This window comes from Somniosus microcephalus, chromosome 2 (assembly GCF_052327205.1).
Source record: "Somniosus microcephalus isolate GS21.2 chromosome 2, FLI_Smic_1.0, whole genome shotgun sequence".
Classification (NCBI taxonomy): Eukaryota; Metazoa; Chordata; class Chondrichthyes; order Squaliformes; family Somniosidae; genus Somniosus; species Somniosus microcephalus.
Genome location: NC_140988.1, coordinates 311,724,000 through 311,744,253, shown reverse-complemented (window position 1 = coordinate 311,744,253; position 20,254 = coordinate 311,724,000). Strand labels below are relative to the sequence as shown.

Genomic DNA, 20,254 nt, shown 5'->3' with positions numbered 1-20,254 from the left:
ACAGGATCCACTGCAGGTGTTTCTTCCACCGTCGGCAACGGTAGGCGCGACAATCCATCAGCATTCCCATGCTGTTTAGTTCCTTTGTACTCAATGTCATATTGGTGTGCCCCTAGGAAAAGGGACCAGCTCTGTAGCCGTTGTGCTGTCATTATCGGGACGCCCTTCTGAGGGTTGAAAATGGAGACAAGAGGTTGATGATCAGTTAGTAGAGTAAATTTCTGACCGTGCAGGTAGTGATTGAACTTCTTCACCCCCCACACCAGGCTGAGGGCCTCTCTGTCAATCTGGGCGTAGTTACGCTCAGCTGAAGTTAACGAGCATGACGCAAAAGCTATCGGCCTCTCTGAACCATCAAGGAATTTACGTGACAGTACCGCTCCAATGCCGTAGGGAGACGCATCACACGCCAGTCTTATTGGTAGTGATGGGTTGTAGTGAGCCAATACTTCTCTTGAAGTGATTAGGTCTTTACTCTTCTGAAAGGCCCGCTTACATTTATCACTCCATTTCCATGCTACTCCAGTTTGTAGTAGGGCGTTCAGTGGGTGCAGAATTGTCGACAAATTCGGCAAAAACTTATGGTAGTAATTCACCAATCCGAGGAATGACCTCAGTTGCGACACATTTTCAGGCGCTGGAGCCTTAACTACCACTTCAGTTTTGTCAGGGGACTTATGTAACCCCTCTTCATCAATCACGTGGCCACAATACGATATCTGTTTCTTAAAAAACTCGCATTTGGGGCGATTGGCTCGTAGCCCATGTTCTCTTAGTCTAGTGAGCACCTGCTCTAGGTTGGCAAGGTGTTCACTGTCATCTTCACCTGTCACTAGGATGTCGTCCAAGTAACACTGAGTCCCCGGAATCCCTTGCAGGACTTGTTCCATCGCTCTTTGCCATATCGCCGGAGCTGATGCTACTCCGAATACCAGTCGATTATACTGGTAAAGACCTTTGTGAGTGTTTATCGTGAGATACTTCCTAGAGGATTCTTCAACCTCCATCTGCAAATATGCTTGTGCTAGGTCAATGTTTGTAAAACACTTCCCTCTAGATAGTGAGGCGAAAATATCTTCTATCCTCGGGAGAGGATACTGCACTGTGTGAAGGACTGGGTTCACCGTCACCTTGAAGTCCCCACAGATGCGGACCTTCCTTGGCTCCTCAGGCTTATTATTTAACGTTTTCTTCATGACAGGAATGATGGGTGTCGCCCACTCGCTCCAGTCTACCTTAGATAACACGCCTGCATTCTCCAGATTCTCCAGCTCTGCCTCGACGGCTGTGCGAATTGCATACGGTACCGGTCTTGCTTTGAAAAACTTGGGAATTGCATTCTCTTCTATTTTTATCGAGGCGGTTACGACTTTAAGAGTTCCCAGTTTTTGTTGAAATACCTCTTTGATGTTAGCTAAGATTTTTGCCAATCGTCCAGGTGTGACGTCGTCATCCTTTTTACCAGCCACAGTCAGTGCCTGAATGGAGTGCCAGTCTAAACTTATCTTTCTGATCCATTCACGTCCCAATAACGGTGGTCCACCATCTTGCAGTATGTACAGATACAATTTCTGTATTTCCTTGCCGTTGTATTCGACAGGCACCCTTATTTTTCCTCTGGGGTATACTTTCTGCCCCGTATACATCTTCAAGACAATGGATGTCTCTTTCAAGGGTATGTGTGAGAATAGCCGCTCGTAGTCTCGTCGATTCATGACGGTCAGAGCTGATCCTGTATCCAATTCCATTTTGACTTGGGACCCTGCTATCGTGAGGGTGACTCAAATGGTTCGGTGATCCTCTTTTGCGATTACGTTGTGAAGTTTGAGACAGCTTAGTCTCTTGTTCCCGGATTCACTATCGCTCTTCTGGTCTTCGGAACTACTGTCCGTCATCTTTTGTACTGTCCTGTACTGTTCCCTAGTAGCCTTTTTGTTGTCGTTAGTCTTCTTTCCAGACCTGCAAACTCATGCAATGTGTCCCATCTTTCCACATTGCCTGCATATTTTGTCCTTGGAGCAGCAGTCCTTCTGGTCATGGGTTGTTCTGCCGCAGCGATAACATTTTTCAAATCCCCGTGTCATTTCATGGGTGCCGTATTCTTGTGGCTTTTGCTGTATTTCTGCAGCTCCCCTTGCTGCTGCTTCGTACGATACTGCCACGCTGAAAGCCTTATCTAGCGTCAGCTCTTTCTCTGAGAGTAACCTCTTCTGGGTTCCTTCACTCAGGAGTCCACAGACAAATTTGTCCCGTAGGGTATCTGCCAGTCCTGCTCCGAACTGGCAGTGCTTTGATAGCTTGCGTAGTTCCGTAATGTAATCAGCATTGCTCTCCTCTTTATGCTGATTTCTCTTGTGGAATTTAAATCATTCTGCTATCAGCAGCAGTGTAGGATCTAGGTGTTCCCGTAGGATATCAACAATTTCGTTAAAACTCTTCGCCATCGGTTTGGCTGGAGTGATCAGGTTCCGCAATAGGCCGTACGTTCTTGCGCCCATTAAGTTTAGTAGTACCGATGCCTTTTTCTCATCGGCTACTTCATTTGCCTTGCAATATACTTCGACTCTTTCCACATACGTGGTCCAGTCTTCTATTGCATTATCGAAGGCAGTGATATTGCCAGTCTTCGGCATCTTGGAAATCTAAGATGGCGCCTCCCGCTCTTTGCCTTCTTCCCCGATTGAACAAAATGGCGCCTCCCGCGCTTTGCCTTCTTCCCCGCTGGATTAAGATAGTGCCTCCCGCGCTTTCTGTCTTCTCCGCTGCTGCTAGCGCTGTTACTGCTGTTTTTATGCCTTGATGGCGACGCCCTATGGTCTTCGCGCACTTCCCCCCCGTGCTGCTGCTAATGCCGCTCTCCGCGGTCCCCGTGGCAAACTGCAGCTCCTCGCGGCTTTCTGCACTTCTAATTTCTTTTATTTTCCCGTCGTCAGAGCAAACCCTCCGGGACACTTTCCTCCCTGTTCTCGGGTCTGTACGCTGCCCGGCTTCGTAGCACCGGCCGCGCCCTGTGTGCTCCACCCTCTCTCTCTCTCTCTCCTCTTCCCAACAACGCTGCTCGGCCCCGTTGAAAAGCCACTCGATCGAGCTCTAGCCCGCCGCAGCCCAGGAAGGATCAGTGTACTACCTGCCACCAGCCCGATTAGCTGGAACACCATAGACAGAATAACCAAGCCCCGCTCTCGACAGCCTCTCCTGCAAATCTTCAACTCCGATGAATCAGAGGCGGTTGTCCACGGTCGACGCCCGTTTCTTCTGTTTGATTTTTTTTTTTCTTTCTTCTTTCTGGCCTCGACCTCCAACAACTTCGCTTCAGGGATGGATCCCCATGAGGTGGTGCAGAACTGTAGGTGAGTTCGGATCTGCTCGTCGCCAGTATTATGTCCGTGTGTAATTAAGACATGGACTGCAGGAATAGGTTACAACAGGTGTTTACTGAGTGGAGACAAAACTGGAACTACTATGCAAAGTTACTACACAGGCTTATATACAGGGGTGGTCACTACTGGTACTGCAGTATACAGGGGCTGCAGAATATAGTTCCTTCTGCAAAGTACATACACTACATTAACTTTCTTAGCTAGATGAATTAATGGCACAATAGCGATAAATGCATTTGATCTAGAAGCCATTATTGAGATGTGGTTGTAGGGTGACCAAGGTTGGGAACTAAATATTCCATGGTACAGGAAACTCTTTGGTATCCGGCACCGATGGGACCGGCGTGGTGCCAATTTATCAAAAAGTCCAGATTACTGAGAGGTACAGTTAAAAGGTACGAGAGCTCCGTACACAGCAACAAATCCAGGCTTCCCTGTTGCTTAACAACATGTGCAGGAACTCCGGCCACAGACCAAGCATCCATGTTGCTTAACAACAAGTGCATGACCCCAGTTACACAGCCACAGATCCAGGAACTGCCACTAATATGAAGTAAAACTTACCTGAACCTACTCCTGAATTTTGCCGGTTAACAGAGATTTCTGGTTATTTAGGTGCCGGTAAATTGAGAGTTTCCTGTACTTGACTTTTAGAAAAGATAGGCAAAGAAAAAGGAGGTGGGGTAGCCCTGAGAATAAAGGATGAGATAAAGGCAGTAGGGAGAAAGGATCTTAGCCGATAAAAGCAGGAATGTAAATCATTATGGGTGGAGCGAAGAAATAACAAAGGGCAGGAAACACTTGTGAGAGTAGTTTATAGGCCCCCTAACATTAATTATAGTGTTCCTTTTTCTGCCAGTTCCCTCCCCCCTGCTCACTCAAATTGTAGCACCCAACTGTTGCCTTAGTTAAAATCACTTAATTCAGCACCTTTGGGAGCTCACTGGTTTGCATGGCTCAACTATTTAAAGCCTTTAACAGATGAGTCATCAAAGCAAGATCAATATTGACTTAATTAAATCAACAAGTACAATATGCACAACAATTTATAAGAGGGAGCTTTTGTGAAATCAGCTTATTACCATAGATTAGCATTGGAAAGAGGCATACTGCAGAATAATCAAATTCAGATAGGGAAAGGTAGACAAAAAACTTTTATTAACTGAAGGAGAAAATGATGGGCCCTGTGGTGTATGTAACCTGTACCACCTTAAGAGACTACCTTAAGAGATGGACTACTTTCTCTTGGCTACTGTATATTGTAGTACCGGTGGTGACCACACCGGTATATAAACTCTGTGTAGTAATTTGCTAAGCAGTTCAGCCCTGACCTTCGATTAGTAAAGACCTGTTTAAGTTATTCTTGTTGTCTGTGTCCAGTGATTTAGAATAAGCATAGCTGGGACACTCAGACTCAACAGTGGCGACGAGTCCGATCTTACCCTGCGGCAGTTTTGCATCCAAGGCAGCTTCGTCCTCAGAACGGGCGTCGAGAAGAGGCATCCGCCCTCATCATCCTGCTGAGCACCGCATCGCACGGGAGGCATCGAGAACCCTGGTTGAAATTACTGACCATGAAGTCCTCCATCAGCGACAGGCAGTGATCATCCTTCTACCACGGCGGTGGGTAAGCCGATCTAGCGACACGGGCAGAAAGTCGGCCGCGTTGTCAGTGGAGAAGGGGAGGGAAACCGGAGGAAAAAGGGCGGAGAACTCGACCGCAGCCAGTGAAAAGGGCCGGGCTGCAATCAGGGCCAAGAGGCGCAGCGACAAGGGCAGCGTTAATGCCACGAGAACCGCGGAGAACTCGACCGCAGCCGGTGTAAAGGGCCGGGCTGCAATCGGGGCTGAGAGGTGCAGCAACGAGGGAAGCGTTAATGCCCACGAGAACCGCGGGGGAGCAAAAGCAGCGTCGGGGAAATTAAGAACCGCTGGGAGGCGAGAACGGCAACAGCGTGGTCATCGCCATTGTAGCCAGCGGGGGAAGAAGACAAGCGCGGGAAGCCGCCATTGTAGTCGGCGGGGGAAGAAGACAAGCGCGGGAAAAGCCGCCAAGCGCGGGAAGCCGCCATTTTAGTAGGCGGGGGAAGAAGACAAGCGCGGGAAGCCGCCATTTTGGAAAAATAAAATATTTAAAGAAACTCTCAAGGATGCCTAAACACGGTAACATCACTGCTTTTGATAGCGATGTTGAAGATTGGGCCACGTATGTAGAACGCATTGAAGTTTATTGTACAGCAAATGAGGTACCAGATGATAAGAAAGCACTAACCTTATTAAACTCAATGGGTGCGAAGATGTACGGGTTATTGAGGCACCTTGTAACACCAGATAAACCGGCGGATCAGACTTTCGCGAATATTGTTAATATCCTGCAAGAACATTTAAACCCCACGCCGCTGCTGATAGCGGAACGATTTAAATTTTACAGAAGAACGCAGCTGAAAGAGGAAAGCAACGCTGAATTCTTAACTGAACTGCGCAAGCTATCAAAGTACTGTCAGTTTGGTACAGGACTAGCAGATGCTCTGAGAGATAAATTCGTGTGTTGATTATTAAAAGAAGGAACACAAAAGTGACTGCTAGAGGAAAAGGACCTTACGCTTGATAAAGCTGTCACCATTGCAGCATCGCACGAGGCCGCGGCAAGAGGCACCGCGGAAATGCAGCTAAGGTCATCGGAACTCAGCACCAATCAAATGGCATTGGGTGCAGTAAAGTGTTATCGTTGCGGAAGGACAACGCACGATCAGAACCAGTGCTGGTTCAAAAATCAGGAATGCAGAAAATGTGGCAAGCTCGGTCACATAGCTAAAGTATGCCGGTCAGGAAAGAAGACCAGCAACAAAAAGTCACCGCAGGAAAAGTGCAAAAAGGTACACAAGGTGACAGAGAACAGTTCGGATGAACAGAAGACGGATTCAGACTCCAGCAGTAAGGAACTGGGTTGTCTAAGAATACATAATGTGGGTAACACAGCAGACCACCAAACTATCTGGGTCACACTTCAGATAGCAGGAGTCCAAGTGAAGATGGAATTGGACACTGGATCGGCATTGACGGTCATGAATAAGCAAGATTACAAAAGGTTATTTCCACACATTCCCCTAAGGGATACGGAGATTGTATTGAAAACATACACGGGGCAAAGAGTATACCCCATTGGAAAGATAAAGGTAAAGGTGGTCCACAAGGGTAAAGAAAGCCGAGGAATGGACTTATATGTGTTACCTGAGGGAGGTCCACCACTACTGGGACGGGAATGGATCAGGAGAATAAATATGGACTGGCATTCCTTAAAAGCACTAACTGTAGATTCCGGTAAAAAGGACAATGTCAAACCTAAATGACTGTCCAGAATATTGGACGATGCTAAAGAGGTGTTCCAGCAGGGACTGGGAACACTGAAAGGAATTACGGCAAACATCAAGGTTGAAGAACATGCAAACCCGAAATTTTTCAAAGCTAGACCGGTACCTTATGCGATACGACCTGCTGTGGAAGCTGAGCTGGAAGGACTAGAACATTCCGGAGTACTGTCAAAGGTGGACTGGAGTGAATGGGCCACGCCCATTGTTCCCGTCATGAAGCGTTCTTCGAGTAATAAGCCGGGGGAACCGGGGAAGGTTCGCATCTGTGGCGATTTCAAGATCACTGTTAATCCGGTGCTTCACACGGTGCAATATCCGCTTCCACGGATTGAGGATATCTTCGCTTCGTTGTCTGGCGGGAAACACTTCACCAAGATAGACCTGGCGCAGGCGTACTTACAGATGGAAGTTGATGAAGCGTCACGCCAGTATCTCACGATCAACACGCATAAGGGCTTATATCGGTATAATAGACTAGTTTTTGGAGTGGCATCGGCTCCAGCGATTTGGCAAAGGGCCATGGAGCAGATATTACAGGGAATTCCAGGCACACAATGCTACCTGGACGACATTCTGATTACAGGAGATGATGATGAGGAACACCTTGCAAATTTGGAACAGGTGCGCACCAGATTGAAAGAATATGGACGTCGAGTTAATCGCCAGAAATGTGAGTTCTTTCAGAAGCAAATCTCGTACTGTGGTCACGTCATTGACCAGGAGGGGCTTCACAAGTCACCTGACAAGATCGAAGCTGTTGTGAAGGCTCCCGCTCCGGAAAATGTATCCCAGTTGAGGTCGTTCCTAGGGTTGATTAACTATTACCATAGGTTTCTGCCAAATTTATCCACGGTGCTACACCCGCTGAACGCTCTTTTGCAGAAGGGAGTGCCATGGAAGTGGAGCGAGGACTGTAAGCGGGCCTTTCACAAAAGCAAGGCATTGATCAGCTCTAAGGAAGTGTTGGCTCACTTTAACCCAACGCTGCCTATTTGTTTAGCTTGTGATGCTTCTCCATATGGTATTGCGGCAGTGCTCTCACATAAGTTGCCAAATGGCTTGGAAAGACCAGTCGCATTCGCATCCAGATCATTGACCTCCGCTGAGCGCAACTATGCTCAGATAGATAGGGAGGCTCTCAGCCTTGTGTGGGGAGCAAAAAAAATTAATCATTACCTGCAAGGGCAAAAGTTTACGCTGCTGACAGACCACCAGCCGTTGGTTTCCATTTTTAACCCTAAGAAGGGTGTTTCGGTGATGACAGCGCAGAGGCTCCAGAGATGGTCCCTTTTCCTAGGGGCACATCAATATCAGATCGAATTCAAAGGTACAAAGCAACATGGTAATGCTGATGGGCTGTCGCGCCTGCCACTACCTACAGCGGAAGAGGCACCGACAGTTGACCCTGTTGAGTTATTTCACTCGACCATCATCGAATGTTTACCAGTCACCAATGCAAGTATTGAGAGAGAAACCAGGAATGACCCGACACTGTCTCGGGTCTACGAATTGACAGTGAAGGGATGGCCAGCTCATGGTGAACCACTGTTACCGGCATTCTCAGCCAGACGAGAACAGCTGTCCGTCTGTCAAGGAACATTGATGTATGGAACAAGGGTGATTATTCCTCCTAAATTAAGGGAAAGAGTTCTAAAGGAACTGCATGAAGGTCATCTGGGGGGAGTCAAGATGAAAAGCCTTGCTCGGGCTTATGTGTGATGGCCAGGTATCGACCAACAAATAGAGGATCTGACTAGAAGCTGCTCAGGGTGCCAAAAAGTGCAAAATGCACCTCCAATTGCACCGCTGCATCCATGGGAATGGCCTTCAACCCCATGGCAACGTGTACATATTGACTTCGCAGGTCCATTCATGGACTCCATGTTTTTAATTGCGGTAGACGCACATTCTAAATGGCCAGAAGTGATTAAGATGGCGACCACTACCTCGGAAAAGACGATCGCAGTTCTAAGAACGATATTCGCAAGAAATGGATTGCCAGAACAAATATGTTCAGACAACGGACCGCAGTTTGTGTCAGAAGAATTCCAGAAATTCATGAAGAATGGGGTGAAACATTATACCTCTGCCCCATATCATCCGGCTACAAATGGGTTGGCCGAGAGATTTGTACAAACGTTCAAAAAGGCGATAAAGGCCATGAGCGAAGACCAGATTCCACTACAACACAAGGTGGACAATTTCCTAATGGCATATCGAAACGCCACTCATGCAGTGACAAATCAAAGCCCTGCCATGATGTTCTATAACAGGAGGTTGCGGTCCAGGTTGGACTTGTTAAAACCAAATGTGCGGAGGGAAGTCGAAAACAAACAGTTCCAGCATATAAATAACAAGACCACTCGGAGTTTCGAAATAGGACAACCAGTGTTAGCCCGGGACTATAAGAATGAGAAATGGCAATCTGGAACAATTCGTGCCAGACAAGGACCCCTGATGTACACGGTAGATATTGGTGAAAACGTAATACGACGTCATGCTGACCAACTTGTAGAATCGAGAACAAGGGTCGAACCCATGACTACGACAGAGACACCAGTGGAAGAAGTTAGTGAACCTGAAGCATCTACCTCAGACGCCAATGTATCTGATGATGTCCAACCCATAAGAGATCAACTAGATGAGTCACCCCAGCAACGAGAATCAGAGACCCCTGAAAGGCGTTATCCAACTCGGATCAGGAGGCCTCCTCAGAGACTGAATCTTTGAACAGTTTTGCATGAAGTTGTATATATGTTATCCATGTTATGTTTAAATTGGGATGTACACTGTTAAGCTAAAAAGGGAGGAATTGTGGTGTATGTAACCTGTACCACCTTAACAGACTACCTTAAGAGATGGACTACTTTCTCTTGGCTACTGTATATTGTAGTACCGGTGGTGACCACACCGGTATATAAACTCTGTGTAGTAATTTGCTAAGCAGTTCAGCCCTGACCTTCGATTAGTAAAGACCTGTTTAAGTTATTCTTGTTGTCTGTGTCCAGTGATTTAGAATAAGCATAGCTGGGACACTCAGACTCAACAGGCCCAGCAAATCACATAAAACTAGAACGTTATCTCATTTTAGAATAGCTGTATGCAAGATTCTGCCAGAAAATTCCTCTACTATTCCATGACAGGTTTTGTGAAAGAAGTCATTTCATGTTGGTTTAAATTGTATTATAACAAATAATGCTTTAGGTCACAGTGGAATCCCCACCCTGCTTTAAGCAGAACTTGAGCGACTGATAATCTTTGGCTTTATACCTTATCTGTTCCAATATTTCCTGCCACCCACAAATGTGGGCAGCAAAAGAAATGTGCTTAAGAGCCTTTACTGCTGGCAGTTGATGAAGCATACAAAGGATTCAGGTCTCTTAACTTATTCCCATTTCCTTTGTATCATAGATCACAAAAACAGCCTGCAGAATAAAATTCCATTGTGTTTATACCTTTAACCAAACTGCAGCATATTACAGTGAATCACCACAATTCCTCCAGTCTTTATTATTTTAATTACCATTTTATGTAGAATATAGAGACCAACATTTGAAAGTAATTTTTTGCATGTTGCTGCAAACATTTCTGCAGTGTTTTGCAGTCTGATATTTTAAACAGACTTCCATTCCAGTTTGAAAATTCATAAGCTTGAAACAAGCCAGTACATGGAATAGTCTCACGTCTGCCACATTGATAAGGACTATTTTTTTTCATTCTCGGAATGTGGGCATTGCTGGCAAGAACAGCATTAATTGCTCATCCCTAGTTGCTCTGAGAAAGTGTTGGTGGGTTTGTAGTGGATTTGACAACTAAGTTGCTTGCTAAGCCACTTCAGAGAGTTGTTAAGACTCAACCATGTTGGTGTGGGACTGAAGTTACATTTAGGCCAGACTGGGTAAGGACGGCAGGTTCACTTCCTGAAAGAACATTAGTGAACCAGTTGGGGTTTTACAACAATTAAACAGCTTCATGATCCTCAGGCTTTCATAGCATAATAAAGAGCATTCATAGAAGTGTGGGGCACATGGATAGGGGCTTCCAGAGCATCACTACACTCCTTCGCTGTTATCGCGTAGAGCAGAGAGAACATTGAGGCACAATCCCCATGACAGTGGCATTGACTCCATGGCAGAGGCTCATGCTGTCCTCTCTCAGGATGACAACATGCCAACCTTGCCAACCTCTGGCCCAGGGCCCTTGTTAGTTTCACACAACTAGTTGGCTGACACTGAGATACAGCAGTCTGCAACTGGGCCCTCAATGGCAGGAGCTCTTGAGATCACCCACCACAGCCATCTCAAGTGACCTCGGTGGATGATCAGCAACCTTCTATCTCCCAGGCTCCAGTGACAAGGAAACCACCTCATAGAAACACCAGAATAGGTAAACGAGCACAGGGGGCAGACACTAAGGGATTGCAGAGGTAATTTCTTCCTACCCTCTTTCACCGCCTTCTTCCCATTGGTGTGTCTTGCACTGCTGATGCTTTCTGCTGGTGGGGCAGCCTCAATGGCAATCCCAGCAACATCCTCATATTTCCAAAAACTACTGCAGTCAGTGTAGCTGCAGCCAAAAGTCAGCTCTCCAACAGCTCTGTACTCTCAAAAACTGCTAAAACTCAGCCAGAAAATGGCTCCAAAAATCCCAGCAGCCTAAAATGACTAACAGGAGAATTAGCTTAAGTGAGTATCTGTTTAAATATTGCTGCTTTAGCCTGCTTCCTGAGTGTTTCCACAACATTGTGCTGGGCAGGCTTAAAGAATGAGGGAATCAGATCCTTCCAAGCACTATTTCCCAAAAGGGTCCTAATTCAAGCACAGAACCCCTATTTACATATTATAATCAGCCCAGCGTTCATTTCAGGCTGCCACCAGGGATGCCTATGCAGCCAGGGATGCTTATGGAGCGCCTGAACCAATATGCCAACCTCTGCATTTCAGGAGCACTTCTGGCATGAGATATCCCACCGTAAAAGTGGTAGGTTTAACACCCATTTTATGCCTGATAAATCGGCTAAACACAATGGAATTTACTCCGTCATTTACCCATTTGAAATAAATCCTCAAAAAATTAAATCCTTTCTTGTAATTCTATCTAATGTGCGTATAATATAAAATTGAAACTGGGCCCATAGTACTTGGGTTTACCACAAAATAAAGTCCCCAGCATAAACAGGGCATGAATGAGCATAACTTATTTGCCCCGCTTTGATTTTGTCACACAAACTCATCTCTGTGCAAAATGCTGGATAATATTGCAAGCAAGTATAATGAAAATTATATATATTCCACCTCCCCCGAATCTAGGATAGAACCTAGCCTGTGGGAAGATCTCTTATTAGAACTATTAATGATAATAAATGAAATAAGGTTTGACATTCTTAATTTGGTTTCTAGTAGACTTCAGTCAATGTTATAGAGTCCTTGGGCTCGATTTTGTCAATGGGGAACTTTTGGAGGCGGGACTCCCACTTTTTGGGTTGTAGTCCCGCCTCCATCGACTTGTGGCCAACCCACGCTATTTTCCCTTGATTGACCTTGTTAAGCCCGCCCAGCGGGCTCAGCAGGCCAATTAAGGGACACCTGGTTACTGGTGACATCAGCGATTGACATTTCATCTGTCAAGAGCTTTTCACAGATGAAAAATCAGCGTTTGACAGCTCTGTGAAGCTGTCAAACACTGACAATCTGTTTTCTAACTTGAATCCTTCTACTCAGACTCAGAGAGCTCGCCAGACCAGAAAGCAGAGGCTGCAGCTTTTGACAGTTCAGCGGCCATTCTGCTTTCTGTGCCAGTGAGCTAAGGGATTCCCGAGAACTGAAGGAAGCCTGCAGGAGAAAGTAAAGGTAAGTAAAACTTATTAAAACACTTTACACTTACCTCACACACTTACCTCTGCACACATGCACCCATCACTCACCTGCACAACCGACATCTCAACCCCTCCAACCCCTGCAGACCGACGGTCCACCTCGCTAACTTGGCATGGTTCGGAGTTGTCGGACAGCTCACACTTCAGGGCTAAAAATAGGGATTAGGCAAAAAACTGCCTGTTAACTACCTGTTAACAGGCAGTTAATTGGCACTAATCCCCTTCCCGCCTTGGGGAGGCGGCTCCCAGCACAGGTCGGGTACCCGCTTCCTGGGACATTGGCATGAAGGCGGGTTGGGGGTGGGATGGGTTCCTGCCCCCCGATTCTGCAATTTTCCCACCACTCCCGCCTCCAAACCCGCCTCCTCGGGGCTTGGATAACCGAGTCCATTGAGTCAGAGAGTTATACAGCACAGAAAGAGGCCCTTCGGCCCATTGTGTTTGCGCCGGCCATCAAGCCCTGTCTATTCTAATCCCATTTTCCACCACTTGGTCCGTAGCCTTGTATGCTATGGCGTTTCAAGTGCTCATCTAAATGCTTCTTGAATGTTGTGAGGGTTCCTGCCTCTACCACCCTTTCAGGCAGTGAGTTCTAGACTCCAACAACCCTCTGGGTGAAAAAGTTTTTCTTCAAATCCCCTCTAAACCCCCTGCCCCTTACCTTGAAACTATGCCCCCTGGTTATTGACCCCTCTACTAAGGGGAAAAGTTCCTTTCTATCTACCCTATCTATGCCCCTCATAATTTTGTACACCTCAATCAGGTCCAACCTCAGCCTTCTCTGCTCTAAGGAAAACAACCCCAGCCTGTCCAGTCTCTCTTCATAGCTGATATTATAATACTGCCCACATTTGTATCTAGTCAGAAACCTCTTCTCCCTGAACTGCAGGATGCTGGAAGATTGGCATTTAGATTGTTACAACAATTCAGGGATATCCAGAATTTGATCACGATCTTACACCATTGATCATGCCACAATGATTGCCTATGCTACTGAAATTACAGAGCAAAATGTCTCTGTTCTCCAGCACTGTTTATCCTCAATTTATAATAACAACTTGCATTTATATAGCGCCTTTAACATAGTAAATATAATAATTTGAAACATTGACTGAGTCTGAGATTGAGAAAATCCTCACATATACAAAAAAGTGTATTACCTTTCCATCTGTTGTAACTGCCGCAAAAACAGTTGAAGAGTATGGTGACCAGGTAACATCTCCAACCGGTGAATTAAGATCAAAAGTGAACATTGGGTTCCTGAAAGAGAACACACAGCAACCATAATTAAAGTAATTTTAAACTACATTAAAGCACTTATTGGTTCCTTGGGTAGGCTCAGTTCTTGGAACAGCCTGTTCCTAGCACACTTTTTCAATGGAGTTGGTATCTGTTGCTATACATTACTGTACTGAAGTTTTGTAGGAACACTGATAGGGAACAATTCGTGGTCACCGGCAACTGCAGTTAACGGCTGCTGGATATGGCCACAATGCTAAGCGAGTGAAATTGGCCTCGGGGGCATGGAGATAGGTGGTGCAGCACTCACCTTCTGTGCAAAGCCATCCTGGTGGCATTGCTGGAGGGATCCGGGATGAAGTTTCTGTCCAGGTTTGGCGTTGCAGCTTCCCACAGCCCCTGGGCGTGAAGCTGCAGAGCTCACAAGGAATTGTGGGCAATGAAGAGGTCTGACAATTAAAGGGGCCATGCACACTGAAGCAATACAAAATAAAATGAAGTGAATCAATACATTTTTCAGCCCTTACTGCCTTTTAAAAAATATTCAACAATTAAAAGAAATTCCAAATGCTCTTAAAGCTGAATTACCTTCCTAACCTCCACAAATGAGAAAACTGCCTCAGCACTAACACAAATGGCTCAGCAAGCCAGGGAAGGGGTACCGAGGATCTCGCATGCAGCACTCCAGCTTTGTGCTAGGGGTCAACACTGCAACACAGGCCCTCTACCCACAAGGGCCAGGAGGCCCTCCAGAAAGAAGGATGTGGGCGTACATCACCGAGGTCATCACTGCCAGCAGTGTCATCCCCACCATCTGGCTCCAGTGTCCAAAGAAGCTTCATGACCTCAGACCACTGGGCAAGGTCAGTGAATGCATCTTCAAAAGCCGTTTCCTACCAACTGCACCACTAGCAGCACTTACTCACCAATAGCCTGCTCACTAATGCCCAGTTTGGGTTCCGCCAGGATCACTCGGCTCCAGACCTCATTACAGTCTTGGTCCAAACATAGACAAAAAAGTTGAATTCCAGAGATGAGGTGAGAGTGACTGCCCTTGACATCAAGGCAGCATTTGACCAAGTGTGACATCAAGGAGCCCTAGTAAAACTGAAGTCAATGGGAATCGGGGGGAAAACTCTCCACCAGCTGGAGTCATAAGGTCAGATGTGGGGATGTTCACTGATGATTGCACAGTGTTCAGTGCCATTCGCAACTCCTCAGATAATAGTCCATGCCTGCAGGCAGCAAGACCTGGATGACATTCAGGCTTGGGCTAATAAGTGGTAAATAACATTCGCGTCACACAAGTGCCTGGCAATGACTATCTCCAACAAGAGAGCATCTAACCACTGCCCCTTGACATTCAACGGCATTACCATCGCCGAATCCCCCACCATCAATATCATAGGGGGGGTGGTGGGGTCACCATTGACCAGAAACTTAACTGGACCAGCCACATAAATACTGTGGCTACAAGAGCAGGTCAGAGCCTGGGTATTCTGCGGTGAGTGTCTCACCTCCTTACTCACCAAAGCCTTTCCACCATCTACGAGGCACAAGTCAGGAGTGTGATGGAATTATCTCCACTTGCCTGGATGAGTGCAGCTCCAACAACACTCAAGAAGCTCGACATCATCCAGGACAAAGCAGCCCGCTTGATTGGCACCCCATCCACCATCTTAAACATTCACTCCCTCCACCACTGGTGCACCATGGCTGCAGTGTGTACCACCTACAAGATGCATTGCAGCAACTCTTCATCGTCGCTGGGTCAAAATCCTGGAACTCCCTCCTTAACAGCACTGTAGGAGTATCTTCACCTCACGAACTGCAGCGGTTCAAGAAAGCGGCTCACCACCACCTTCTCAAAGGCAACTAAGGATGGGCAATAAATGCTGGCGACGCCCACATCCCATGAACGAATAAAAAAAAAACCCACTGCTCAATGCACAACCCCCAATCACCTACCAACAATCTGCACCAATGACGAGGCACATCTCCCATTCCTAGCCTCACCTCACCCCCATGAAGGAGACGGTGCAGGCCATTCTTGGCAGGGGCATGGCTGAGCCCTTGGCCAGCGGCAGGGCTGAAACGATACAAGATGCTGGTATCCTCGTACGATATCCTCCTTCTGGCATGCACCTCTTGCTTTCCCGCTCTCCCCTTAGCACAACTTCACCCTTGTGCCTTCCTCATTTTACACACCCAAGAAATGCAGCCCACCCAGCCAGTGGGTCAACAAGAAGAGGGAGAGGAGAGTGAAGAAGAACAAGAACAGAAGACAATTGATTTGACACTCCCAGCCACCAGCTCCTCAGGTTCAACCAGCAAGGACATTTGCAGTGTCCCCCACTGAAAGTCAGCAGCCTTCCACTAGCCATGCTGCAGCCACTGGGGTAACACTGCGTGATATCAGTCGGATAGGCAAAGGCACACACAAGACAGTCACCTGGAGAATGCATACGGGTGATGAGTTGATTCCTTGATGTCACATTAGATGAATAGACGTATATAGATGGATTGGAAAGTTTGCTTTGTGTGCCTTTTATTTCACATCGTGGCGAAGAGGATATTGTGATGGTCAGTAACAGATGGAAGGTAAGGTGTGGGATTAATGTTGAAAGGGAAATTGGAGTTGTGGTCACTGGGACCGCAAGTGGATGATTCCATTCCAGATATCCTGGCCAGAACAGGGCTGTCTGGGATGCATCCTTCCATCCGATTGCTCCTCTTCTGATTCCTTCTCTTCGGCTTCCTCCTCTGCGGCTTCCTCCTCTTCTGCGTCTTCCTTTTCCCTCTGCAAGTGGATGCTGTAAATGTGAAATGACAGCATAAAATGCTGGAAATACTCAGTTGCTCAGGCAGCATGCCAACCTGAGATGTGGACTCTGTTTTTCTCTCCACGGATGTTGCGTGACCTGCTGAGTACTTGCAGCATGTTCTGTCTTCTCAAAGGCTTTCATTTACCATCCGAGCCCTTGCAAGCATCCAGCAGCACTCTCTACACATTTAAAAAAACTTTTCACATCCATTGCAGCAAGCCACCATTTCAATAAACTCAAAAAAAAAGTCCAAACCCTTAAATTCAAACTTACCTGAATGATGTGTGTGTCCCTTTAAGAGGTCCAGACATTGCCACTGTCAGCCTGCTTGCACGCCAGGTTAACCCGGACGTTAAAGTCTAAAGAGTCACCTTGTCTAGTTCATTAGGGAACACAGAAGATTAGAATAATTAAAAAAATATATTTTTTGCTTCAGCTTGCACCTTCTGCCACACTACACTGCGGCAAGTGGCACCAAGATTCAAATTAGCCTGATCCTGAAATATGAGCCGGGTCCCCATAAGCTGCATCGTATCCTTCAACACACAAGGGCACAATGCAGCATCTCTCTTTATTATTCCAAACAAGGTGGAGGTCACGCCACAAAGATTTTTTAGTAGGAACCCTACCATAAAGGAAGAGCTAGGCAAACAAGTCTACATTATTATAATGTAATAAGAGAACCAGCTAGGTCAGTTGCAAAGCATAAGTTTCAGTTCTCAAATATGTTTGCTCTAATTTGCAGGGTTGTGATTAGGACTAGAAATCCTGGATGATTTTTCCACTCAGTAGTCCCATGAACTGAGTTTAACTGCAGCACCTCCAATATCACCCACTTGAAAACAGCTAACTCAGCAAAAATCAAAAGTGAAACCCTGGAACCTTTGTTATCTGTATTGATCATTGCTTTATTATTACCAGGGCTGTCAAAGCTGAAGAAATATTAGGAGTGAAATTTATGATTACAAGGAGCAAGATAGATTGCAAATCCTATAAATAAGTAGAGTTATGTTTATTTTCCAAGAGTGAAATAGGTTTCATTTTTGAAGCAAACTGATTGAGGGTCCCGCCTAATGAGTGAGACTGGACAGGTCTACGTATTATTTGGTGCATTTGCCCAACGATACAACGAGATACTCTCCTTCTCAACTTTCACTTACTTTAAATTGTGATCCCAAATCTTCACTGTCCAATCAGAACTACAGGAAATGAAGATCTCTGGATGGAAGGTATTCCAGCGTAAGGCATCCACTGCCATATGATGGGCATCATACGTATCCAGAAACTCACTTGAATAGGCTTTGGAGCACTAAAGAATACAACAGTAACAAGTTATTTAGCACATGTTGGGATAATATACACAAAGTGGCAGAATAAGAGTAAAACTTGAGCAGTTATTAGCCTCAACTTTGAAGTATTTTTGTGCCTTGTACATGGTTCAGACAACATAAAACTCTTTACAATTTCTTATCTTTCTTGTGTTCAGTTTACTGTTTTTCCATTTCTCTTGGTGTGGATGTCATGAGATTGTAACATACCAGAAAACATAATTGTACTCCATCTAGCTGATGATGGTGTGGGGGTGCCGTGTAGCAGGTCACCATCAGGATCTTTCTATCAGCGTGCTCTCCACTGTGTGTTTAACTTAACCAGATCAATTGACTGAGTCAAGTGGGTTTCCCGGCCAATTAACTGGAGCGGGTCTGATGACGTCGCGGATGACTCGCCTTCAGCTTGCCTACTTGCACACATCAGTTGAAGGTTGTTGTAGGAGGGTCTGAGGTGGTTGTGAGAGGTGCCTGTCGCTGTTACATCCAATACATTGACTGTGAGGTTGCACAAATTTATAGCCAAGGATGCAGTCTCAGTGCCAGAAGGCTGCACCCAGGTTTTCTGATTCCTCCCTGGAAATCCTGCTCCAGGGAGTGAGAGCACGGAAGGAGGTCCTCTTCCCTGGTGATGGCAGGAAGAGGTCAGCTAGTAAAACAAAGAAGGCATGGCTCAAAATTGTCCACGAAGTGAGCAGCAAGGGTGTTGTGAGCCGCTCCTGCATCCAGTGTAGGAAGAGATTTAATGGCCTCATGAGGTCAGGAAAGGTGAGTACAATGCCACATTCAACTACATCCTGATGTGTGTGCCAACCCCATAACTCTGCCTTCCCAAGCCTACTCCTGCACATCACTCCTCACACCAACCTACCTTGCAGGTGCACCAATTCCTCACTGTCTATGCACCTACTCACATCCCATCTGACTAACCATCACTGACATTCACCCTCATCCTAATGCAATCATAGGAAGTAATGCCACAGAAGGAGGCCATTTGGCAATGTCACACGACTCCCTCATCGTCACCCTCTACAGATGTAGCCCATCCTTCCCTACACTCATTCCATCACTCTCACTCAAAGTTCTCTTCTTTCCCCCCTTGCAGGAGAAGAGAGCGCTGTTAGAAATTAGGGGTACCTAAAATGTATATGGTTACATGAATGAAAGTGTGACACGAATAATACTGTTTTTAAATGATTGTATTAGAGCTCGAGACAAGTAAGGGGTTGATGTAAAGTTTTACTGGAACAGCTTAAGTTTCATTTTCCTGGAAAATGAGTATGAGTTAAGAGACTCCAGGCTGGGGAGGACAAGACAGGTTGAGATAAGAGATTTTGGGCTAGAAATTCGGTACCTTAGCGCCTCCTGTTAGCACACAGGGGGGCGCTAAGGGCTAGATTTTCAGTTGCTTGCGCCAGCAGTTAGCGCCTTAAGAGAAGTGATTTCCGGGCGCTATGCGTGTAGCGCCCGGGCGCAGCGCAGTTTGCGCCCCGCCCCAAATTAAGTTGCCCGTTAGCGCCGGCGCAAAGTTTAGCGCCCGCCCGGATGCGCGCGCAAAAAATGACGTCACATCCTCGTGCAACGCACTTTGGCCGCCCCGATTGCAAACTTCAGTCGGACCGCCCCATTGTGCGGCGGGCGGCCGGAGCGTTTGGAAAAAGGAACGCAACACAACCAGCGCGGGCCCCGGGGGGCGCTAATTAAAGGGAACGTCCTCTCCAGTATAAAGGCCATCCATTATTTCAGAAAACAGTCTTGTGCAACGCATTTCTGGAGACACAACAAGGAGGATAGCTAACTGGTTTCAAGCAGCAAGAGCCAGGTATTTTTGGACTCAGGCAACAGCGCTGCAAGTGGCCATTTGGAAATTAGAGTGTTTGCCAGGATTTGATGGGGCTTGCATGGGGTGCCAACGCGGAGCTGCAGCTCCATGTCCGTAGGGCTCGCAGACGTATTGTGAGAGGGGCAGCCCTGGCTAGAGGCAGAGGGGGCTACAGGCGTCGGCCACGTAGGCCTTACCCAGTCAGGCTATACCGCCAGCAGCGCTCCTACCTAAACATGAGTGCCGCGCGATGTGTTAAAAGGCTCCGATTCCGGAAGGGGGTGATTGCAGAGATCTGCCACCTGCTTCGCCGAGATCTGCGGCCAAAGCTCAGGTGCAGGACGTCTCTGTCGGTGGAAGTGAAGGTGACAGTGGCATTGAACTTCTATGCCACCGGCTCCTTCCAATACGCTG

General features: G+C 46.8%; 1 protein-coding gene across 1 annotated transcript in view; it reads right to left on the bottom strand.

Annotated features, from left to right (window-relative positions):
- dnai1.2 (dynein, axonemal, intermediate chain 1, paralog 2) overlaps window positions 1-20,254 on the bottom strand; it is a 464,908-nt gene that overhangs the window by 94,490 nt on the left and 350,164 nt on the right. Inside the window, exons 17-18 of the mRNA XM_085974010.1 lie at window positions 17,851-17,999; window positions 13,787-13,886 (exon numbers count right to left, since the gene is read on the bottom strand). Of these exons, the coding sequence (XP_085830136.1) occupies window positions 13,787-13,886; window positions 17,851-17,999 (249 nt within the window). The remainder of the gene's footprint in view (window positions 1-13,786; window positions 13,887-17,850; window positions 18,000-20,254) is intronic.